General features: G+C 37.0%; 1 protein-coding gene across 1 annotated transcript in view; it reads right to left on the reverse strand.

Annotated features, from left to right (window-relative positions):
* The window catches only part of ceacam8l.L (carcinoembryonic antigen-related cell adhesion molecule 8-like L homeolog), a 56,597-nt gene that overhangs the window by 14,869 nt on the left and 15,256 nt on the right, over nucleotides 1-26,472 (reverse strand). Inside the window, exons 2-6 of the mRNA XM_018226311.2 lie at nucleotides 15,768-16,118; nucleotides 7,649-7,915; nucleotides 4,645-4,902; nucleotides 2,201-2,324; nucleotides 908-942 (exon numbers count right to left, since the gene is read on the reverse strand). Of these exons, the coding sequence (XP_018081800.1) occupies nucleotides 908-942; nucleotides 2,201-2,324; nucleotides 4,645-4,902; nucleotides 7,649-7,915; nucleotides 15,768-16,118 (1,035 nt within the window). The remainder of the gene's footprint in view (nucleotides 1-907; nucleotides 943-2,200; nucleotides 2,325-4,644; nucleotides 4,903-7,648; nucleotides 7,916-15,767; nucleotides 16,119-26,472) is intronic.

Consider the following 26,472-nt stretch of genomic DNA (forward strand, 5'->3'; position numbering starts at 1 on the left):
ACTGATATCCATCTGTTAAAGGAGAACTAAAGCTTAGCTAAAGAAGTAGCTAGAAATGTTGTACATTATGTTTTGGGCTTCTGTACCAACCCAAGGCAACTACAGTCCTTTAGCAGTAAAGATCTGTGTCTCCAAAGATGCCCCAGTAGCTCCCCATCTTCTTTTCTGCTGATTCACTGCACATGCTCTGTGCTGCTGTCACTTACTGAGCTTAGGGTCCCACTCACAATATACAGTACACATAGAATAGAAATGTCACAATATGAGGCTGATTAGTAATTAATACAGATAATTACTACATGGCAGCACAGAAACCAGTGCAATTATCATCAGAATTTAATAATCTGCCCTGTAGCTTCAGTTTATATTACAGACCAACCTCATTTTCTGCTTGATAATTAGTCAACCCCTAAGTTTAGCTTCTCAACAGCTGCTCAGAGCCCACTGAGCATGTGAGTGTCACAGACACTTTCCAAGATGGTGACCCCCTGTGACAAGTTTGAAGTCCTAGATCACTGCTGCAATTGACAATCTAAAACTTTAGGTGGTTGCAATAATTTTAATATATAAAAAATGGCATTTTTAGCCATATTGATTGTTTGGCTTAAGTTCTCCTTTAATGGTGATGTGCCAAAACCAATACAATATGCACTATGCTTTCAGCTGATTGACCAGTTTGCAGGGTGACGTGCACGAAACAGTGAGTAGCAGGGGTTCTGATAAAAGTTACATTCTCCTAGCAGCACCTCCGTGTTTGGTGTCGGCAGCCGGATATTCCACATAAACTCATTCTGTTCACAGATCTTACCATTTATATTAATGTACTTTGAATACAGAACAAAAAAAGAAAAAAAAAACATAATAAGCTAGAAAATTAGAGAAAATCGAAAGAAGAAATTTTTCTTACCATTCTCGGTAGATTTCGTATCTTTCTTGGAAGAGCTGTAAAGAAAAATGGGAAAATTGACCATATTATTTGCATGGTAGAAGAGGAACTCAAAGAACATTTACAGCTTAGTTTGGATTAATCTACTACAAGTTACAAAATGAAAGCAAAGCTCTGGTTGGTTGCCAGGGGCTACTAATATAGGGAGGATGGGGTCTTTAAATAAATGAAAACTTTATTAAAGGGGTAGTTTTAGCATATTATAGATTGACCTATTCGAATCAATCTTTCAAACGGTGAACTGATTGCAGCTGAAAATGCTTTTGGTTGTCAGGGTCACTGACCCCAACAAACAAAAATAGCAGACTAGCTGTGTGGCTTTACTTTATTCAGTAGTAGGGATGGGCGAATTTGACCCGTTTCGTTACGCCAAAAATTAGTCGCCGACGAACATTAAAGTCGGTGAGCGTCGACATATAAGTCGATGGGCGTCATAGGGCGAAGCAAGGCGAAAGAATTCGCCCATCCCTATTCAGTAGTGTATATTTTTATTGTCTATCTTTTTGGCCTTCTACTATTCATCTGCTGAGCTAGCCCCTGCTTGATAGGGTAATTGACCTAGAAACCAAACACCCCGTTTAAATCTAAATCCTGAAAGCTGCTGTACAAAAATCTAATTATAGTAATAAAAAGATACCAAAATCCCCCAAAATAATGACCTAATTAAACTGTCTTAGAATCCCGCTGTCTGCAATAAAAAAAGTTAAATTTAGACAAATAACTCCTTTGAATGTTGGATGACCAAACCATCACACCATGGGGTAGAATTATCAAGGGTCGAATTTTGAGGGTTAAAAAACCCTCGAATTTGACCCTCGAAGTAAAATCCTTCAAATTCGAATATCGTATTCGAAGGATTTAAGCGCAAAAGCTTGAATCAAATCGAGTGATCAAGCGATGAAATCATTCGAATTGAACGATTCGAATGACTTTAAGCGATTTATCGAAAGATTTTTATTCGACCAAAAAAAACTTAGAAAAGTGCTGGGGAAGGTCCCCATAGGCTAACATTGTACTTCAGTAGCTTTAATTTGGCGAAGTATGAAGTCAAAGTTTTTTTAAAGAGACAGTGATTATCGAATGGTCAAGTTCGAGTCATTCGATTCGATCGAATTTGAGTCATTCGATTCGATCGAATTTGACCAATTCGATGGTCATAGTACCCAAAAAATTACTTCGAAATTCAAATATTTTTTTATTCAAACTATTTACTCGAGCTTAGTAAATCTGCCCCCATGTGTAGGTAGAACATACCTGTGATGTCTTCTTATGCCCAGCAGGAAGATTAATGCAGTGACAAGAGCAAGAACAAGTATGATGGCGATTGCAATTCCAACGATGTGCCCTGTTCCAATGGGATTGTTATTAGGATCATTCTCTGAAAGAAATAAAATATGACATTATGAAACATTTGAATAATAATGGTTTTATTTCATGCCTCACATTTATACGTATTTTTGTGGGACAGTCCACAAACTTGGAAAAGAATGGTGCTTACCAGAGAATTTTTGAAAGAAGGAAATAGAAAAAGGATTGCTTTAGTGGATTTAGAGTGTGGCTAGACATGGAGAATGAGTGCAGACTAAAATCAGTGCAGACACCTGAGGAAGGGGATGGTCCCCGAAAGCGTGTGCCACAATTTCTGCAATTAAATGAGTTAAAGGCATATGCTGGCATATATTAGTGCTTCTTCCCTCTATTCATCTTGTTAGTAAAAAACAATCATGGAGCAAACACTTTTAAGAGTTTCACATTTTTATTGGTTAAGCAATGAAATTATATATGTGTGTAAAACAACTCTATTATTCCATGGAACGGGCATGTTCAGCAAGTGTCACAATGTGTTTGTAATGCTGCAATATTTGTGCCCTTACTTACAGGCATACTTCCCCGTGCTTGTGTCATGAATATCTGAATACGTCTTAGGCCATCGGCTAACTGTCCCATTTTATTATTATATGTTACAAATAATGGGGACATTTAATATTTTTATCTCATTATTTTAATAAAAAGCTCGACCAAACTCCCATCCCTGATTTTGCCCTATTTATTAATAAAATAACTTAATAATAACTTGCGGATCGGAACATGATAAAATTGAGCGAAACCCTGAATTTTTCAGGTTTTTGCCCAAAAACAATTTTTTTTGGATTATCGGGCTAAACCACAGATTCCCCTGATTCAAATGTACTGCATCTGGCACAATTGTGTCTGCTTCATGAAAATGAATACAAGTGCATTTAGTCCCAAAACTCCATTTGGAACAATTTCTGGTGTTCGGCATATGAGTGAAGTTTGTGCCGTGTGCAGAGCCTACTGACGCTGTACTCCTGTAAAGGAATTCTAGAGAAAGTACTAGCTCCAGGATTCCCCATCATCAATAGGCGCAGTATCGCTTGATTTGGAACGGAAGGCGGGAAGGACTGAGCGGCACCAACTATCCCAAAGGGCAACATTTTGATGCAAGTTCCTTTAATGAATGGGGTTTAACGCACACTATGGGAAAAATGGCAGGAGTGCAACTGCCCTTATGGACTCTCTGGCAGATGGCCTTCCTGTAATTCGGAGCTTTCTGGGTTATTGGTTTCCGGTTAAGAAAAACAGAAACACAATTGTAAAACAAAACCAGAGAATGAATATGATGAGGTTACTGGTTAAAATGTTTAATGATTTCATTTGCTCATAATAACAATGATGACAATGATATTCCTGACCACTCAGGAAAAAGTAATGCCACGTCATATAACTTTTCACATACCGGTAATAGCAAATAAAACACAAATTCAATACACAAACTATATTAATAAATCAACATAATTAAGAGCTCAGTAATGCTGGGCAGGCGAGTAAAGTTTAAGGGATCTCTTCATAATTTAAATCTCCATACCTGCTGAAAAAATCATTTAAACATTATACACCCAATAGGCTGGCCTTGCCTCCAATAAGGATTAATAATATTTTAGTTGGGATCAAGCACAAGCTACTGTTTTATTATTACAGAGAAAAAGGAAATAATTTTTAAAAATCAGAATGATCTGCTCAAATTGGAGTCAATAGGAGATGATCTTCCTGAAATTCACAGCTTTCTAGATATCAAGTTTCAGGATAAGGGACCCCATACATGTACACTATAGGGGTTATTTATTAAAGATCGAGTTGTGTTTTCCATGTAAAATTCAAGTTTAAGTTTATTTTTTTGGTCAAAATTCACATTTTTGGGTTAAAAAAAACTTTTTTTTTTCGAGATTTATTATACCCCTGAAAATAGCTTGAATCTGAAAATAAACCAACTAAAACCTGTCGAAGTCATGTAGGAGTCAATGGCAAAGGTCCCTTAAACCATTATGTGAACCATTAAACCGTTTTTTTCTGAGAGTTTTGCCCAAAAACTCAATCAATTCGAGTGATTTGCGTTTTTTCCCAGCGAAAACTCGATTAATTCAAGTTTTCAGGTTGTTAACCCCGAACTCGGTAATTCGAGTTTTTTCCATTTGAGTTTTTTCTTAAATTAGAAACCATTCGAGTTTATTCAAGGTATAAAAAAACTCTAAAATCTGACCTTTGATAAATAATGCCCTATATGTTTTACACTATTAGCCTATTTCATTTGTGTAAAATACACCTTTACAACAAATGTCTGTATAAGCACTGGTGCCTGTGTTTTGTTCTGTATACATGCTAAAGGGCAGTGAACTTACCATTCACAGTCACATATATAGAGATTTCCTGTGAGAGCTTTGTCACTGAATTAGTCACTATACAGGTATAATTTCCTGCATTCTCAGATGTGGCCTGTTGGATGTTCAGTTTGTTATTCTGGAATTCTAAAACAGTCCAATTTAATTTCCACAGGTAGGTTGGTGCAGGAACAGAATCAGCAGAACATTCTAATGAGATGGGGTTCCCAGAAGTCACTTGTTGTGTTCCTCCTTTAATTCTCAGATTTTCTGGACCATCTGCAATAACAAGAGAACAAGAGAATAAGGAACATCTCCCATATATTATAAATATATATATGTGAATTAGTGAATTGGTTTAAAGTACCACTAAATTCAATGCTTCAAATTTTCAGATTTAGAGAAATGGGTGCTCTACTAGCAACAGATCCAAATGCCTTAACTAGAATCATTAGTTAAATTTGCTTATCACTGAGCTCAAACTAATTGCTGCCCTTATGAGCACGTCACTAAACCGCCTAGTGTTTTGGCATATTCCTTGACTTGTAGAGAAAAGTTCTACATAAATAACGTATATCTATTTAACCACATAAACCCATAATATAAATGTTAATAAATAGAAATGTTTAATTTGCTACTGAATGCACCGAATTTATTAACTATACTGGATGATTACTATTATTTCCTTTTCATATTCCTTTTGAATTTCTGGCATAATATGTCTGAGAGTCCAAAGAAAGGTGCAGTACAGTTATATTCTTGCCAAGTTATGCTTAATGTAGAGGTACATCAGTGCATATTTTTGCATGAGCAATGAGGCTTCTTCTACATTACTAAAAACAAGAGAAAGCAGTAAAACCCCACACTGCCCCACTAAAATTAATTAAGATCTAATTATATAAGTGCTCAGTGCTATTATAAACATATGCTTAGTTCTCAATCAATTTAGCACCAACATACCATAGAGCCCTATGTACTGAGAGGTCACAATTATTACAGGTAAAAGAGAAATCCACTGAGTACAATACAGTGAGATTTATCACCACATACAACACAAACAGTTGTCAAATACAAAATATTATCAATAAACATTGGTCGATTCTAAAAGAGGATGAAACACTGAGTACCATTCTTGAGGAAAGAGTTTCAATTTGCTATAAACGAAGTCCAAATTTAAAGGACATATTGTCCAATAGTCATTTTAAAAATCCCCAGAAACTGGCTAGTAATAGGGGATGTTTTCCATGTGGTGAATGTAACATGTGTGGGAAAATGTCAAGAACTACATCCTTTTATGATAGATTTGGTAAACATCATAATGTCAATTCACATATTAATTGCAAATCCAGGGGAGTGATTTATTGCTTGGAATGCCCGTGTTGCAAGAAATATGTGGGTATGACAACCCAAATGCTGAAGATAAGAGTTCAGCAGCATTGCAGTTCTATACGCAATGCTGGCAAGACTGATAAAACAGATGCAACTCTATCTACAGTTGCTTGGCATTTTAAAAAATACCATAATATGAATCCAGCAGACTTAAAGTTCTGGGCCATAGAAAAAATCAATCTAGGCATCAGAAAGGGTGATCTGGAACAAGCACTTCTCAGAAGGGAAAGTTACTGGATTTTTAAATTAAATACAATCTCTCCTAATGGTATAAATGAAAATATGCTTTTCCAGGCATTCATCTAAGTCTATATACACATATATTAACGCTTTGATTAAAAACAGTAAACCGAAATGCCGAAATGTTACTTCTGGACATTATATTGGTTGCTATGGTAAATCTCGTAGGTAACCCTTTTCCCCATAGATCCGTGGTAAAAACCCTGACATCCTCCCCTTATGGGAGGAGATTATACAATCATTGAGCCTGGTTGTATTCCTGAGACAAACTGGAGTGATTGACATGTTAGGAAAGCTGTGAGTATCATGCTGACAGGTGTGCAGCAATGAGGCTTCACAGTGTGAGAATCTCGACAGATCTCAATGAGATCTCTGTGATGTCAGACCCTGAAGCTTTAAAAAGCCATGCAACGGATGAAAAGCCCATTTGCCTTGATAAAGCGTAAGCGAAACGTACGTCGGCGAGCCTTCAAACCCTTTTTTTTTTTAAAAAAAGCTCATCATTGAAATCTTACCTTTTTAAACCCTAATTGAATCTCGGATCCAGAGAAATTTAATGGAATTGTAGTGCTATTAGCGCAGCATTCATTCCTTTTATTCTCTTTTATCTCTAAGGCACTGAGGATTTGTTGGTTTTATAGCAAAGTTAGCTCTCTTTACCAGACAGTTAAACGTAGTAACGAGACCACAGTCCTCAGTGTTCTGCCTTCCTCCCACATGTGGTGTCCCAGGGCTTAGAAAAACGCAGCTAGTTTCTTCGGGACAACTCCACCTCTATACTATTTTCTCATTTCTAACTTTTATTCATGAATTGCTGACGCTTTAATTTTAATTGGTTGATACCATTAACTCACTTTAAAATTATAACTACAGCACTAGCACCTTATTTAATTCATATAAGAACCATGAACTTTTGGATTATTCAATTGTGTGTAGATACATTTTGTTGAAGGTCACAGCACCTAATTTATAGCACTTAAGCACTTTAATCATAATTATTTGTATTAACACAATCGATTGAAATACCATTAATTGTATGTTGGTGCTAAATTGATTGAGAACTAAGCATATGTTTATAATAGCACTGAGCACTTATATAATTAGATCTTAATTAATTTTAGTGGGGCAGTGTGGGGTTTTACTGCTTTCTCTTGTTTTTAGTATCCCTATTCTGGTTTATATACCTCTACACAGCCTGAAATTGGGTAATACAAGTGAGTGAACATTAATTACAAGTGAACTATATTTTTGTTTGTGCTTCTTCTACATTAGTCTTGTCACACCCCTGTGAGTCTGAAACTACAAGCTAAGTCAGTGACATTTTCACTGAACATAGAGAAAACAAAGCAAAAATTAATTATAATGTAGGTTTTGAGACCATACAGTAGTTACTTACAGTTTACAGTTAGTGTGTAGGGATCACTGATAGTCTTACTGACGGCATTTGAAGCTTCACATCGATATTGTCCTGTATCTGAGCGAGAGACACTGGAGAAAGTGAGAGTCTTGTTATCTGCAGACAGACTCAGTCCGGGAGGGAGAGAGACACCATTTTTACTCCAAAGGATCTTTTCTGCATTATTTGTACTGCAGGTGAGGGTGACTTTCCCATTCTCCTGGGGTTCCTTATTGTTTGTGCTGATCACCGAGGAAGTGACAGGCTCTGTAGATACAAACAGCACAAAGCTATAAAGTCACAATGGAAGAAGTTAAAGATTTGGGGAAAATATAATTTTATAAACAACCAGTTTAGTTCTCTAACATATAATTGAGAATCACTTGATATAACATGAAAAATGATGGTCAATGATGGAAGATGCACTTGAGATGGTCGTGGCTTCCAGAAGGTCAGTGATATATAATCCACTTTTTCTTCTTTTGGTTTCATTGCTAAAAGGCAAACTGAATTTCAGTGAAAAGAAACTAAAATCAGTAGTCATTTAGCTGTCTCCATTCTGTTCATTAGTACACTTGGCAATAGAAGACATGATGGACCAGGTTGTACATTCACTGTTGCTGGTACCTGTTCGCCAAAAGGTCCCAAAATAAAGTGATTATGCATAAATTAAATAGGTTCTACAGAAACACATACAATGATGCAGTAACTGGGTTGTTGACAATTCTAATTAACACAGCGTTTCAAGCTTTTCAAGTAACAAGATGTTCCAAACTGTACAGTGAGTGTATTAGTTCAGTTTTTTTTTCATAAACTGTGCAATAACCAATAGTTTTGTTATGCCAGTGGAAGATGAATAATTTGATTAAACTTGTCGGCAGTTTTATATCAACCAGCCTAAGCACGGTAAGAGCAATGAGAGGTCCATGATTGGAAAGTTGCCTGTAATCTCATCTGTGAAATGTAAAGCCTTATGTTTAGTTATTTGTTTTTTTCTTGGCTGGACAATATCTGTTTGCCCTCGAAAAAGCTTACAAGTTTTACTACAATATTCAGATCAGTGTGGTGGTGGTGGTGGGGGGGTTGTATGTATCCAAAGTAACCCACAAGAAGTTTTGGGAAATATCCAATCTCCACACTGAAGTTTTTCTAATGAAGAATCTGACTTAAATAGTACAATGTACCAGAGCTTTTGTAGAAACTAACAATCTGGGGAATAGTGTGTAAGAAGCAAATTCTACAAAGACAGAATAGCTGCACAGTCAACAATTTGTTTAAGACACCAAATGACAGCAAGCGATGAAGCAAACGATTGGAAATAGGGAAATAGGCGATACAAACACTGCTCAAAGTAGGTAATGCAGTAGGGTTCAACTCAGGCTAGACTTTTTGTTCAAAGTGGATGTCATACAGGGAACCTGCAGGGATGAACTGCACTGCAGAACCTTTAAAAGGATCTACTTCCTACCTTCCATGAGCATTTCTGGTCACAGAGATTGGTTGATTCTAATGAGGGGTCTGACATATCTAGTCGGTGTTTCAGTTGAGTATTTGTAGTTAAATTGACCCACCCGCACATTCCAAGCAGGTTATTTTACACATTTAGCAAAGTGTCCGTAGAAGTGAAAGGTAAATGGAATAGGGCAAAGTTAACAGAACATTTCATAACAGAAATTATCAGACAAAGAAGATGAAATGGAATAACAATAAGGGGATCACTATTAATGGATTGGGAAAAACAGCTGAAGAGAATAAAGGGGAAGAAACAGGAAAGTATTTGTCACAAAGGAAACAGCACAAAAGAAAAGGAGTAAAATGAGTATTAAAGGAAGAAGAAACAGAATCCAAGTGAATATTTTCTCCATTCAACAAACAGGTTCCATTTTGAAAAATGAACATATCTACTAAGTTCAGTTTCTCTGTACACCAACGTTCTCTTTTTAATGCAAAGTCATATGCAGTGTTACTATACCTGTAAGAAGAGTTCACAGACAAACATACCTGGACTTACTGGGTACTGCTGGACAGTAAACTAACATTTTCCTGAAAATACATTATTATTATATTAAGGATGGGACTCATTTGAAATCCCAGGCCCACCTTAGCAAAGAAAAGATTTATTGTCCCCCCATCCATGACTGTTTGAGTAGAGACTCACTATTGCCCTTGTTCAAGTACATCTCATGGTACTGGCATAACAGTTGCATCATGAACTATTTTATCATTTATTTGAGATGCTCTAGGGCATGGTAGATCATGTGAGTTTGTTACTGAAAGTTATATTGTATTGTAAAGTTCATGTTTGACCACAGGTGGGAGAGCAGCCAGGGGAATGTGCCTGGCCCAAATCAGGAGCACGTTCCAATTCAAGTCTCATGATCATATATATGCATTTTTTTAATTCTCCCAAGCCCGTTGCCAAAACTTGCAGCTATCTCTGGTGGAGTTAAGGGGGTGCACCCGTCTGGCACTGATTGGGTAGATGAGAGGGGGGGGGGTGGAGGGCCATCTCAGTTATTAATCGACCTCTGATTGCACCAGCTTGTTCTGCCATGGCAAAGGAATGTGAGGGGTCCATTTCAAGATTTAGGTAATGGAGACTGCTGAAGAGAAGTGGAAGGAATAGGAGAGAACGTGAGGGTGCAGTGATGCTGAGTATTGATTTTATAAGAAATTAATGTATTATGTGGTACCTTTAAAGGGGTTGTTCAGGGGTCAGGAGAGGACTGAATAGAAAGAGGAGTAATAAAAGTAGCAGTAACAATACATTTGTAGCCTTACTGAGCATTTGTTTCTAGAGAGAGTCAGTGATCCCCATCTGAAAACTGGAAAGAGTCAGAAGAAGAAAGCAAATACTTCAAAAACTATAAAAAAGAAAACGTTGAAAAGTTGCTTAAATTGGCCATTCTGTAACATACTAAAAGTTAACTTAAAGGTGATCCACCCATTTAAGAACTGCTTCCTGTGACTGAGGGAAGTAAAATTGCTGGAAGTAACCAATAATTACTGTTATATTTGTACAAAAACGGTGGTCCTGTATGAACATCTGTATAGGGACACATGGATGAGTTACAGGTTGTAAACGGCATGCTAACATATAGTATCTGTGGCTTTAATGATGTAATGTGTGATCTGTGCAGGTATGTTGGTACAAGGGTTTTATGGGTAATATTTGCTATATAAAAAGAAACAGCCATAGTCATCATCTTTTTGGACTTCATCTGAAGCAAGAGCTGGAAGTACTGGGTATATTTAGGACTAGCCAACTGGCCAATTAGCAGTTCCGTGCTGCACCAAAGATTTATAATATGGGATTAGTAATCGCCAGGCTGCACCAACCAAGATTAGGGACCCAAGTAATTGTTCTTATACTGACAGGAGTCCAGTGAGAGTATTGGGTACACTGAGGTGTCATACCTGTTGGTGAGACTCTACCTTCAACCTATTCTGTTCCTCTCTCAAATGAGTATTGGTGTGTAAGTGCATTGAATCTGTTATATTATTTTGCTGGATCTATTTACTTCATAAGAGTAAGTACCTGTTTATTATTATTATTCATTTGTATATTCAATATATCAATTGTTTTAAAGGGGAGGTTTACCTTTAAGTTAACTTTTAATATGTAATAGAATAGCTAATTCTAAGCAACTTTTTGAATGACCTTCATTTTTTAATTTTTACAGTTTTTGAATTATTTGCCTTCTTCTGACTCTTTCTAGCTTTCAAATGGGGTTCCCATCTAGAAACAAATGCTCTGTAAGGCTACAAATGTATTGTTATTGCTCTTTCTTTTCATGCCCTCTCCTATTCATATTCCAGTCTCTTATTCAAATCAATGCAAGGTTGCCAGGGTTATTGGACCCTAGCAACTAGATGGCTGAAATTGCAAACTGGAGACTACGAGCAAATTTTTTCGCCAAACACATGGATTCCGCATTTCGCTGTATGCAAATATTTCGCAAAACATTGGCAAAAATTTGCTGAGACAAAATAATTTGCTGCAATAAAAAACACCCATTGACTTTAATACATTTGGAGTGAGAAATAACTTCAGAAAAAACACCTTTGATTTTTGGACAAAAAGTCATTGTCCAATTGACATTTGGACAAAAAGTTGCAGAGACAAGAATGTCACAGCAAGAAAAAAACGCCATTGACTTTAATACATTCGGAGTAAGAAATATAAGTTGCATGCGTAAAAATAGTTGCGGCTCAAAAAATGTTGTCGCCTATTGACTTTAATGCGTTTCCAATTTTTTCACAGTTTCGCTTGTTTTTCAGCAGTTTTGTGATTTTTTTTTGCGACACAAAACAGAGCAGATTTGCTCATCGGTACTGGAGAAAGTAGTACCACCTGTGGTTTCATAACACATCTTAGGAAGGAGCAAAGCCAAAATTAAATTTGTGCGTTAAAGACATATTATATCTTATGAGTAAAGCACTGCAAAATATGTTGCTTGTTTTCTAAAGGGCAACAATAACAACAATAATAATGAAAACACCAGAGCCGGTTTATTAAAGGGGATCTATGGTCAAAATCTATAATCTAACACATTGAGCTGCAAGGTAACGGCTATTAGATCATCAAAACGGGTAAAAAAAAAAGCATTGCAATTACAAATAGAATTATATTCATTCCCCAAAGCCTAAGAAAGATTATAGATTTCGACCACAGATCCCCTTTAAACTGCAAAAGTATTTTTTGGCTTGAATAAATATGTTATTATTGCATACTTGCTATATAAGTTCACTAAAATTATCCACTAAAAATATTACCAAATGAAAAAACTATATGACAATTTCTATCACTGAGTTGTGTAGTAGGTGACATCAGTTTTTTACATGAGCAGCGTCAATAAATGGGGAATAATGATACCTCTAAATATACTGAATTTATTGATAATAATTAATAACTGAATTCTAATATTAAAAAGGATGAAACCTTTAGTAATAAGAAGACCCCTCCTTCCCCTGATGAATTGCACCTCTTTGGACTCCCTAAACAGGCTGTTTCCATCATCAAGTTATGTAAAGCCGTGTAGCTCACAGGAGTGTCCATACACCATCTCTAGAGGCTGGCAATCTTCTAACAGTGGCATTTACTTAAAACACCCTAACTAACATATACCAGGACGGTCTGTCTATGAAAGGTAAGATCCATTAACAGTGCTCATATAAAAACGAGAGCTGCATTATTTAGCCCCACCACAAAAATTATATAAAAATGATATATAATTATAGCAATAAAGAACAATAATAATAATGAGCTCAATAGCAGAAATATTTGCTCTAAAAAGTTACCATATGCAAATAAGTCTATAATGAAACATTCCCTTTTGCAAGCTGAAATACCATAATGATTTCAGAACAAACTTTATTTGGATTGAAAAACATGTGAACTCACTGAATGAAATCTGATTGGCTGTTGTTGACTTCACCCAGTTTTTCTAAACTGAATCCATAGTCACCCAGTGACAAACTGCAAAGTTTGGTGACCCTTGCAAATAGCAGTTTATATTTCCCTATTGAAATCAATGAGTGAAATTGTCTGATTAGCTGTTTGTGGCCGCCCCCCTTTTATGACATTGAATCTGTAGTCATTCAGTGACAAAATGCACAAAGTTTGGGGACCCTGGCTTTAATAATGTGAGAATGGCAGTATTTAAATTTAAAACAATAAAATGCAATGGGTGAATTCTGATTGGCTGTTGGTGGCTCCGTCCACTTTTAATAACCTTGAACTGCATTCCACCAGTGACTAACTCTGCAAAGTGTGGGGACCCTGTAATTAATGCTGTAAGAAAGAGGTTTGGGGACCTTAAATGTGTGAATATGGCAGCAATTTAAAGTTCACCATTAAAATCAATGCAATAAGTCTGACTGCCAATTGGTGACTACACCCACTTTTTTACTCTGCAAAGTTTGTGGACCCTGTCGTAAATAGTCTAAGATTGGCAGCATTTTAAATTTAAACCAAATGCAATAGCTGAAATCTGATTGGCTGTTGGTGGTTCCATCCACTTTTTCAAACCTAGAACTGCAGTCCCCTAGTGACCAACTTTGAAGAGCTTGGGGACCCTGGTATTAAAATTTAAAGAATGTCAGCAGTTTAAATTTAAAGCAATGAAAGTCTACAGGTGAAATCTGGCTGTTGTTGGCTTAACCCACTTTTGTAAACTTGAAATGTAGTCATCCAGTGACAAACTGTAAAAAGTTTGGGAACCCTAATGTTAAACATGTGAGAATGGCAGCCATTAAAATCTCCCCACTGAAATCAATGAAAGAAATAGGATTGGCTGTTGAAGGCTCCATCTACTTTTATTAATTTTGCCCTGCAGTCCACTAATGACCAATTATGAAGCATTTGAGGACCATGACATGACATTAATACTGTGAAAATGGCAGCAGGTTAAATTCCCCCCATTGGAAGTTAATGGGTAAAATCTGATTAGTAGCTCCGACCACTGAGTCTAAGATTGGCAGCATTTTAAATTTAAACCAAATTCAATAGGTGAAATCTGATTGGCTCCACCTACTTTTCCAAACCTAAATCTGATTGGCTCCACCTACTTTTTCAAACCAAAAACTGCAGTTCCCTAGTGACCAACTGTGAAGAGTTTGGGGACCCTGGCGTTAATACTATGAGAATGACAACAGGTTCAATCCCTACATTGTCAGTTAATGAGTGAAATCTGATTGGCTTTTTGTAACTCCGCCCTCTTTTGGACATTCAACAAATATTGCCTTTTCATTCAGGTTGACTCCGTGACTATGTGATTCAAGTTTAGTGAGTGTAACCTTAAAGCTGTCAGAGTGGCAGCTATTTAAATTTCCCCATTCAAAGTTAATGCTGTTGTTGGCTCCTCCCACATTAAGGTGTCCAACCAATATTGCCTTTTGCTTTCGGTTGACCCCATAAATATGTGATTTAAGTTTGGTGAGTGCGGCCTCAAAGCTCTAACATTGGCAACAGTTTAAATTTCCCCTTTGAAAGTCAAAGGGTGAAATTCGATTGGCTGTGAGTAGTGGTGGGTGAAACGGCGAAAAAATCTGCAAAAAAATCGCGAAAATCTAAAATTGACTCCTGCGTCCAATACTGGATGTGTATCCGAAGTCTCTCGCATCAAATATGAAGCTGTCGTTAAAGTCAATGGGTGTCTCAATAGTGTTGACGTGCGGCGATTTTGACGCAAACGACTTTTCGGACGTGCATCCAAAATTTTGGATTTCATCAGCGGTGAAACATGGAAATTCACCGAAAATCCGTGCCTGCCGAATAAATTCACCCATCACTAGCTGTGAGTGTAGCATCAAAACTGTAAGAGTGGCAGCGTCTTGAAAATCTTCCCCGTCAAAGTCAATGGAAAAATGGGGGTGTTTGGAGTGGTGCCCCAAAAAGACAGAGGGCAAGATCACTTATAAATGCACAGGCAACCTACTCCGCTATAGGATGAAGACGTGAGATAGTTTGGATGTTGTACCCATAAAACTGTAAGAGAAGAAGAGTTTAGAAAATGAGGGGAGCTAAGAATAAGAAGTGGTGGAAGAGTGAGCTGAAGTCGAAGAATAATATGTTGTTTTTTTTAAAACAACATAATAAAAATAATTTAAAATAACACAAACTGTTCTGTGTATTAAATTCCTTTATACCCACAGTTGTTAATGAGAAGGAATTATGGATGCAAATACATTTTATGGACAGAATTTAGATTGAGTATCGAGTAGAAGTAAATCTAGAGCAACGGGACTTGCTGAGTAATCACTGAAGACATTTCACTACTCAGCCCAGCAGCTTCTTCAGTTCAACTGACTGGTAAGGGAAATCCTCGCCATATAAACTCTTCCATTAATGCCATGGGTCCGATATACTTCTATTAGATACTGTATTTGGCTGAATGAAACCCTTCACAGACATTGAGAGGGAAACAATTGTTTGGTTTACACTGTACCTTGCATTAGTAATTCAATCCTAAATTATATTACAAACAAGAATTTATATAGAAAGGCAGGGGCAAGTCTAAAGTGTAAAACTGAATCCACCCCAATGCTGTACACAAATGAACAGTAGACTTTTACACTAATAAATAAGCTGTATGACGTGAGCACACTGTATACTCACCATAAACTGTCAGGAGAACTGTATGTTGTGCTGAAGTCTCTATAGTCTGTATCAACACTGTGTAATTCCCCTGGTCTGTAGGAACAAGGCCTGAGATCTGCAATGAGCCGTTTGGGAAATGACTGGCCCTAGAGAAATACTGACGCCCATGTGTCACTGAGTTTGTTTGTGGAATAACATTGAATATTTGGTTATTAGTATCTACACTTGAACCTTTATACCACGAGAACTGTCGTATTGTAACAGTGACTCCAGTGACACTCAGGGTAACAGACTGATTAACCACCGGATTCTGAGGGATCAGCTGAACCCCAATTCCATGGGCTGAATCCATCCAAACACTGAGGCAAACTGAAAGAGAGAAATAAATATATTAGAAAATATCAGGAGTTGCAACTTTGCAGCACATACAGTATTATAACATACAGAAATGACTGAATGCCCCTGTCCATGGGTGACAGTATATTCATATTTATATTAAATAATAACCTTAGTATAACGGCACACAAGGCAATTATACACATTTTCTTGTTCGGTGTGTGGGCAACAATAGTCTCAGTATCAGCCTCCTTTTTATATGATGTCTCTCGGGTCAGGCAAGTATCATTTCAATCTGGATTAGTGCTGCCATTTGTGTGGGGTATTGCCAAGCATTTTGTTACCTGAATGCCAAATGAACTCACTGGCAAAATAGGACATATTTACTACAGATATGGGACCTTTTATCTAGAATGCTCATGTCCTGGATTTTTCTGGATAATGGATCTTTCTATAATTTGGCTCTTTATACCTTAAGTCTACTAGAAAATCATGTAAACATTAATGAAACCCAAGCTACTGTTTTATTATTACAGAGAAAAAGAAATATCGTGGGATGATATATCCCTGACAAAAATACGCTGCATTTTTATGGCAGTGTATTGTATATCAGCCAGTGAGCAATGTATGTAAAAAAAAAACAAAAAAAACACCAATATGTTAATCATTAGGAAGTTAATATGCTAAAATATGTTATGCATCTTTATACCTCCCAACATTTTGAAAAGTTGTGACCACGCCCATTTTTGCGGCCACATCCCCTAATAACCATGTCCATTTTACAAAGTTTGGCAGGTTATGAAAGTTTGAACACATTTCTGTGGTTTTTATGCATTATGACAGTTTTGCTAATAAAGGTGAATTGTCCGTTAAGCTGCAAATCAGTTTTGCCAAAAGACTTGCTTATCTTAAACTGTTACAGAAGTATCTATTCTGGGCTCTTTGCCAAAAGCCAATTAGTTAGAAACTTTGTATGGATTTTATGGCTGTTCAGAGCTGGAGATCAAAGAGAAAGTCGGGACATTTCAGTAACAAACCCTGGACTGCAGGTTGAGCTGTCAAAACGGGGACTGTACCACGAAAAACGGGACAGTTGGAAGGTATTCAATATCTGAGTAATTTGCCATTTTAGCAAGTATGCACTAAAGCATAAATTATTTATCAAAAATGGGGCAACATAAAAAAATCCTGTCTTTTGCATGTTGCATGTTCCTCCATGGGTTGCACCCTGAGACTAACCTAATAAATACATTTAAACAGAGAGATAATTAAATTACTGGATTACTGGATTTACTAATATGAATTAATAATTACTCCTATGGGCCTTAATGAAATGGCTGATTATTGTTTTTAAATCAAAGCTTTTTTGTCCCTTTTTTGTAATAGGTGTTACTTGCAAAGTGCAGGTCAGGACGCAACCTGCAATAGTTTTGCACATTGTCGCCCTGCTCTGCACTTTTATAAAATGTTACCCATAACTACAGACATGCCTACATTCTGCAGTGATATATTCATGAGTGTAGGGTGGGGGGAGGCACGTAGTCACCCATGTAAGGGGTACAATTTAGAGGTCCATAGTGCTCTAGAACTTTTGTCCTGGGTAAAGTAAATATATGTTTTTTTGTATTGTTGTATCTTGTACCCACACAAATAATATATATATATATATATATATATATATATATATATATATATATATATATATATATATATATATATGTATATGTATATGTATGTATGTATATATATATATATATATGTATATGTATGTATGTATATATATATATATATATATATATATATATATATATATATATATATATATATATATATATATATATATATATATAAAATAAATCCTGGACTGGAGCACACCATTCATAATGAACAGCTGCCTGGGTGCTGGTTAAATTTCATGCATACAAACCAATCTCAATGAACCGCACAACACAGGGCTTATTTGATGCAAAAAAGTGGTAAAAAGTTTATTCGACGTTTCGGTTCAAATACAAGAACCTTCCTCAGGTGGGGTACCCTGAGAATGCTCGGGACCTGGGGTTTTCCGTACATGGCATTTTTCAGTAATTTGGATCTTCATACCTTACGTCTACTAAAAAAATCATGTCACTAGACACCTTTTAACTAGGGATGCACCGAATCCAGGATTCGGTTCGGGATTCGCCCAGGATTCTGCCTTTTTCAGCAGGATTCGGATTCGGCCGAATCTTTCTGCCCGGCCGAACCGAATCCGAATTTGCATATGCAAATTAGGGACAGTAGGGAAATTGCGTGACTTTTTGTCACAAAACAAGGAAGTAAAAAATGTTTTCCCCTTCCCACTCCTAATTTGCATATGCAAATTAGGTTTCGGATTCGGTTCCCTATTCGGCTGAATCTTTCACAAAGGTTTCGAGGGTTCAGCCGAATCCAAAAAATGGATTCGGTGCATCCCTACTTTTAACTAAAACACAGCTCATTCTTAGTAATTGTAATGCTAGGGTAGCTGGTCCTTCACAAACTGTACAGCACTGGAAACTGAAGTGGGAGCTTAGACTCCATAATAATCAAATAATCCAATTTTTTTAAAAATGATTTCCTTTTTCTCTGTTATAATAAAACAATAGTTTGTATTTGATGCAAGCTAAGCTATAATTAATCTTTTCTTTATTGGAAGCAAAACCAGCCTATTGGATTTATTTAATGCTTAAAGGAAAACTATACCCCCCAAAATGAATACTTAAGCAACAGATAGTTTATATCAAATTGAATGACATATTAAAGAATCTTACCAAACTGGAATATATATTTACATAAATATTGCCCTTTTACATCTCTTGCCTTGAACCACCATTTCGTGACTCTATCTGTGCTGCCTCAGAGATCACCTGACCAGAAATACTACAACACTAACTGTAACAGAAAGAACTGAGGAAGCAAAAGGCAGAACTCTGTCTGTTAATTGGCTCATGTGACCTAACATGTGGTTTGTATGTGTGAACAGTGAATCATACGATCTCAGGGGGCGGCCCTTATTTTTTAAAATGGCAATTTTCTATTTATGATTACCCAATGACACATACTACTAAAAAAGTATATTATTATGATAATGGTACATTTATATGAAGCAACGTTTTACACATGAGCTGTTTTACTCAGTATCTTTTAATAGAGACCTACATTGTTTGAGGGGTATAGTTTTCCTTTAAATGATTTTTTAGTAGATTTAAGGTATGAAGATCTAAATTACCGAAATATCCATTATCCAGAAAACCCCAGGTCCAGAGCATTTTCGATAACATGTCCCATACCTTTATAATTATACATTTAGGGGCATATGTATTATGCTGTGTAAAACGTAATTTGGCCAAAAAGTGTTGCAAAAAACTGTGAAGAAGTGTGTGTAATTTTATGCCATGTGAATGCCAGATTTGCCACCAGTAATTTACATTGCTTCCAGCAAATGCATATTTATGACGTTTTTTACACCGCAAAGCCTGCTGATGTGTGGTGTATTATCTCGCCATTTTTTACACATGATAATAAATATGCCTCTTAGAGTACAGCCAGGGGGGACAAAAATTGCAATAAACATAATCATACACAGTTACTTAGATTAAAGTGAAACTATACCCCAAAATAAAAACGTAAGCAACAGATCATCATATTAAGTGCATATTAAAGAATCTTACCAAATTAGAATAAATATATATATAGTTTCAAAAAGAATCAGCAACACCGGGTTATTCTTAAAAGGGAAAAGATATATTTAGTAAAGCATGTATAGCCAACGTAACGTTTCGGTCCCTACTGGGGCCTTTCTCAAGGCCAAAATACTAAATATATCTTTTCACTTTTTAGAATAACCCGGTGTTGCTGGTTCGTTTTGAAACTATGGTAACCTTTAACCGTGCAACAGGGTAAAGCTGGGAAGCGGTGTGCCACCCATTCTCCCTTGAGCCCCCATTTTATGATGGTCTGCAGGGCCGCCATCAGGGGGGACGACAGGGGGACAAGTGTCCCGGGCATGAAGGGGGGCCCGGCAGTGCTGCAGTTTAGAAAGAGCCGGGCCCCCCTTGCCAGCGCCGAAGATCTGCGGCCAGCCAAATAGCCGAAAATGCGGAAGTGCCGAACAGCCGAACCCCGAAGCGGCGAAAAGACCCAAAGTCACGAAAATAGCCAAAGCCGAAGGCTCGAAGTGCCGAAAAGACCCGAAGTCACGAAAACCAAAGTTGAAGTCCTGAAGCAGCGAAAAGACCTAAAGTCGCGAAAGGAGGCGAAATTGAAGTCCTGAAACCACGAGTTCAATTCTACTGAATACCAATTTGTGTGTGTGGTTTTTTTTTTAATCCCCTGGCCACCAATGTATTATTTTAATATTCTATAGGCCCCTGCCACCAATGTTTTTTTTTTTTTTTAAAAAAATGTTTTTGGGGCCCCAATTTTTTTTTAACTTGTAAGGGGGCCCCTGGTGCCAATGTTTTTTTTTTTAAAAAAATGTTTTTGGGGCCCCAATTTTTTTTTTAACTTTTAAGGGGGGCCCTGGCACCAATGTTTTTATTTTTTAAAAAAAATTTGGGGCCTCAATTTTTTAAACTTGTAATGGGGGCCCTGGCGCCAATGGTTTTTAAAAAAACTTTTATGGGCGGCCCTGGTGCCAATGTTTTTTTTTAACTTATAAGGGGGCCCTGACCATCAATAGCTTTGTATAACTTGTGTGTGTGGGGGGGTTTACTTTTTTAGCGCGGATGTCTGTGTGGTCTTTTAACTGTGATGTGGAGTGGGTGGGGTCTGGGCTTGGGCGCAAAGATAGGTGGGGCCTAGGGGGCTCCGAAAATGGTGTTGTACGGGGCCCTGTGATTTCTAATGGTGGCCCTGATGGTCTGTGTGCTGTCTCAGAGATCTCCAGACCAGAAATAAAGAGAATCAATGCGAGTGCTATTCTAAGAACTTTTGCAATCATTATTTATTTTTTTTCATTCCAAGATATTAAGGGATACATGTACTATTATGAATGAATTTTGTTACAACAGTGCCACAGTCAGTTTCTAACCATAAAGTAGTGGAGGAAGTGGAGGAAAGTCACCCAGTGCAGATGGAAGAATAGTAAGCACCTATTTCCTGGGATCAATACCTAGGGAAGGACCAAATCCTCTATATTTACAACTGCCTCCAAAAGCCATAGGAAAAGAGATTTCATAAGTAAAAATGTTTTATGTGGAATGCTTTATGTTGAATATTGCATTAACATGAAGTATAAACCCCTTTTAGGTCATTGTAATTTCTATTTTTAACTGGCACATGTTACCAACTGATTAATCTAGATGTAGTAGTAATGCTTGACAGAGTAATATAAGCATGTAAAAATACAGGGTCTTAAATTATTTTATTGGGGGCCCAATGTTCTTAATTCTGCTTCCATTTGGAGTAGCCACTCTCCTCTTCTCATCCCCGTTCTGAAAAGCTATCATTTTAAATTCTGTTGGTTTCTGTGTCATCATCATCCCTAGGACTTATCCTATCCATGGCCTATATCCTTCCTCATTTGGTATAAAGTCCTTTTTTATCTGTTATGGCATGTGCTGGAAGTATTTATAGCTCTTTGTTTTTGTCCTTTCCTTCGGGCGCTAAGATGCTGCTGCATGTGTTGCCATGGTAACAGTATCTGTATTGCATCAGTCTTTTAGCCCTGTCAGTCTGATTATTATTTCTCTAAGCTTCTGCTTAAGCCTTGCAATTCCTGGAGAGCCGCTGTGTCTCTGTTGTCTCATTAGTTTTCAGAAGAGAAAAGAAAAACCCATGTAAGTGCGTGTATTTAATATTGTCAATAATGAAGTGTTGGCACCACTAAAATATCCAAACTCACATTTCAAGTCATGGGTTCTTGAACCATTTGTAAAAATAAAAAAGTAACACCAAATGGTCAATATATATATTTATTTATAGATTATATCTGTCTTGCCTAATGGGCAGTTTTTGGCGCTCGCCTACATTTTTTGTCTTTGTATTATCAAATCCCCTGAAAAGTTCCTCCTGCCTGTTGAAGTCCATGTGAATGGAATAAAAAGTACATCTGATGTTCCAATGGTTCTGTAGTGTGGAAATGCCAGTGTCAGCAAATTTTACTCAATTCTTGAAAATTAGATCAACAGGGGGAAACTGGAAGAAAGTGATAGTGTTTCACTGCAATTTTTGACATTTTTCTCTGTGTGCCATTAGCCCAGGGACTCTCTATCTCATGGGCAAAAAGGACGTCAGCCCAAGGAAAACCAGGACAGGTGCGGTTGCTATCAGCTGTTTCTCTTGTAATAAGCATTCACCACAAATGGCATCATTTTAATCAGTTTGGAAAAGTCCTACTATACTTCCACTAATATTTTCCTTATTTTTTCTCTAACTTTATTATGGAAAATGTTCCTAAGGACTGGCACCCCTGCCTTATTTCCCTTGGACAAATAGCACTTGCAGGCCTGGTAGAATGAATGAATTCTTAGTCCTAGAATATACATACACAGGTGGAGAATAGACAAATCCAATAAAATATATTCCTTTAACTTTACATCTATGAAGGAGTTGCTTTCCTCTCTGCCACAAACACATACAGTACTTACATGGTGGTAAGGGGAGTCTAAGTATCAAACAAAAGTAATATAGTGAATAAACTACTCCCTCTTGTAAAATATAAGGATATTAAAAGTTACCAAGGAGTTCCATGACATATAGAAACACAATGCCAAAGGCCGAAGTGACTTGTAATATCCTCATATTATGCAAAAGGGGGTACTTTATGTATTATATTACACAAGTTTCTTTGAGTCATGTCACAGAAATGACATCACTACTTACCGTTTATATAGTGAATAAAGTACCCTCTTTTGTAAAATATAAGGATATTATAAGTTACCGAAAAGTTCCATGACCATATAAAAACACGAGGCCGAAGGCCGAGTGTTTTTATACAGGTCATGGAACTCCATAACTTCTAATATCCTCATATTTTACAAATTGGATACTTTATTTATTATAATACACACATTTCAGTGAGTCATGTGATAGAAATGACATCAGAACTCACTGTTTATAACTGATAACATCAGAACTCACTGTTTATAAGGATATAATTTACAAGATACTCATAGTTTTTGTGTATTAAAAGGATATAATCTACAATATATTCATGGTGTATTAATGTTTATAGTGAATAAAGTACCCTGTCTTGTAAAATATAACAATATTATAAATTACAGAGGAGTTCCATGACCATATAAAAACATGAGGCAGAAGGTTGATTCCATTGTTATTAATAGGACAGAAAACTAAATATATGAAGGTTGATACAGGTATGCGACCTGTTATCCAGAATGCTCGGCACCTGGTTTTTTTTCTGGATAAGAGTTCTTCCCGTAATTTGGATCTTAATACTTTCGCTACTAAAAAATCACTTAAACATTACTCAAACCCAATAGGATTGATTTGCCTCCAATAAGGATAAATTATCTTAGTTGGATATACATGACATCACAGTTTACTGAACAAACTGTCAGATTATCGTTCTGTTAGCAATGACCCTTTATGCAGTTTATGCATAAACCATACCTCCCAACTGTCCCTGTTTTTCGCGGGACAGTTCTGATTTTGACAGCTCAACCTGCAGTCCCGGATTGTTACTGAAATGTTCCGACTTTCTCTATGATCTCCTGCACTGAACAGCCATAAAAAGATACAAAGATACAAAGTTTCCATGTATGAGCTTTCTATCATTGATATCTCTAGATCAAAAAGGTCCAATAATAAAAGGAACAATATTAAAGAAAGGAACCCAGCAGCTACAATTTTCTTTTCTCCCTTTTTCTTTTGTTTTTCTTTGTTTTTCTTTACTACTATTACATGGTTATGTAAGTATACTTTTTTTATGTTTATAAAACCAATAAAACATTTCAGTAATTAAAGAAAAGATACAAAGTTTCTAAAACTTAACTGGCTTTTGGCAGAGAGCCCAAAATAAGTGGCAGGTGCACTTGGTAATTAGGGGGTGTGTCAAAATGTTGAGGGGAATTTATAAACTCTTTGGTATAAGCAAATGTTGACATGAGTAGTTTGCCATGGACTTAGGACTTATGCCCTATATATTACTATGGGTTTTACATACAGAGAGGGAGGATAAACAACAGTCTCTATTATCCATGTTAAGCCACTAAATGCATACAGGTTCAACACCATGACAAGCTGAACTACCCAGGTACCTAATACTTGGTGCATTGGCTCAAACTCATTTGGTATGATACATATTTATATCTGGCCAGTTGTTATTTTGATGGAACAAGTCCAATGCAATAAGCGATAAAGACTGCAGAATTGGCAGTTGCTAGACAGCCATTCCTTACTGCCTGTCATAGGCCCCTCATAAATACAGCAGTGACGCAGTACTCTGTGTGAAACCACATGGAATTTTTTTTCCTGTTTTTTGCACTTTGCACCCGGCCCTGTATTTAAAGTGGGGGAAAAAACCCGAATATTTCGATTAACTATCGGATAGACTTGAGGACCTACTGAAGCCTGGTTAAGGTCATTAGGGTCATTGAAGGTCTGGCCAGGGAGTGGAAAAGATGACATCAGGGACAGAGTCAATGATGTTGTGGTGGTATGATCACATTTAGGGGATGAGTTGGGATGTGGCTACAACACAGCAGCCCATGACTGTCTCACTTCAGCCCATGTGGTATAAAATGACAGAATAAAGCTGAAAGTACCACCATCAGAAACCATTAGACACTCCAGGCCCTTTAACATGGGTTACTGCCCATGGGCAAATTTGCCTAGTGTTGTGAGCCTCATTATGTTAGAATGTATGCCTGTACTGTCCCGTCCTGTATGGGGCAGGGACAGTAATATATTTTAACTACATTTTTCAAATACAAAATTGAGTTACAGCAGTAAATTTATATGACATAACAAGCCAGGCTTGGATACAGGAGCTAAGCAATATCCCTATTACATATAAGTCACACCCTGTTCAATATAAAAAGAAATCTCACTGAAGAATTTCTTTAAACCATTGTTGCCATGGCAACTGAAGCGAGAGTCTTTCACGCAGCAGAGCAACAGGCCGTAATTAGTAAACCATAGCATCCTGGGAGCCCGGGCATGGCATTTAAAGGAGCAGGATTCATTATTGGTTAGATGTATGTAGGTAGCGGTATTCTGAGTGTATTTGATATTTTATTATTCTTGTGGTCTTGAAATTATTTATCTTTTGGTGATATATGAAATCTTAGCACCCTACCTGCTCTAGCAAACAGACACCCAGAAGAATAATTGTTGCACCAGGGTGAAGGGGAAGAAGAGCTACTCTGAGGTGAGGTGGCACAACTATAAGAATGGTACAATTCTGCCATCTTAATTCTGGGCCTTAGGTGTCTTATAATGGAAAAATGGCAACTGCGATAGTAAAAGCAACAAAATATGTGAGGAAGGTGTCTTTGAATGGCCTGGTGAGCACATAGCCATCCTTTCCTCTCAGGATACATGGTCTTTCCTGTCAGTACAGCAGGGCAGATTATCCAGATAAATGGACCTTGCACTGGAGAACCTTTGCCCTGTGCTCTCTTCTGACTGAAGGGAATGATAAACAGACAGTTGCTGAATTGATTAATGCCAGGAATTTCCAGGACTCAGAACACACAAACAAAACAAAGTCATGAACTTTAGCAGAGGGACTGTGGTGACCAAGTTTTAATTTTCTGTATCTGTATCCTTGTTGTGAACTAAGGGACTGTTACCCACCAACACCTTCATGTTACCAGTTTCCCTGTTTATAAACAACTTAGTATTCAATGCATATTTGGGAAATACAGGTATGGGATCTGTTTTCCGGACATCTGTTATCCAGAAAGCTCCGAATTACATGATGACCATCTCCCATAGACTCCATTTTTAATTAAAGAACTAAAAAATTTTTTTTCTGTGTACTAATTAAACAATACCTTCTACTTGATCCCAACTACGATATAATTAATTTTTATTGGAAGTAAAATAATCCTATTGGGTTTAATTAATTCTTAGATATTTTTTTCGTAGACCTTAAGTGGACCTGCCACCCAGACATAAAAAACTGTATTATTCAAGTCCTTTTCAAATTAAACATGAAATCCAAATTAATTTTTTTATCAAACCATTCATAGCTGTTGTAAACTCATTTATAAATCTCAGCTGTCAATCAAATATTGCCTGCCCCTCCTCTATGGAACTTCAAAAGAGGTTGGCACAGGCCTGGACCCACAAGATAGTAAAGCCGGAGTCAGATGGTAAAAGACTAAAAAAGCTTATATTTTATTTTGCACAAATTAAGATCCAAGGCCTGGCACGTTTGGTGTCACTTAGTCCCTCCTCT

The sequence above is a fragment of the Xenopus laevis genome, chromosome 7L (assembly GCF_017654675.1).
Source record: "Xenopus laevis strain J_2021 chromosome 7L, Xenopus_laevis_v10.1, whole genome shotgun sequence".
Classification (NCBI taxonomy): Eukaryota; Metazoa; Chordata; class Amphibia; order Anura; family Pipidae; genus Xenopus; species Xenopus laevis.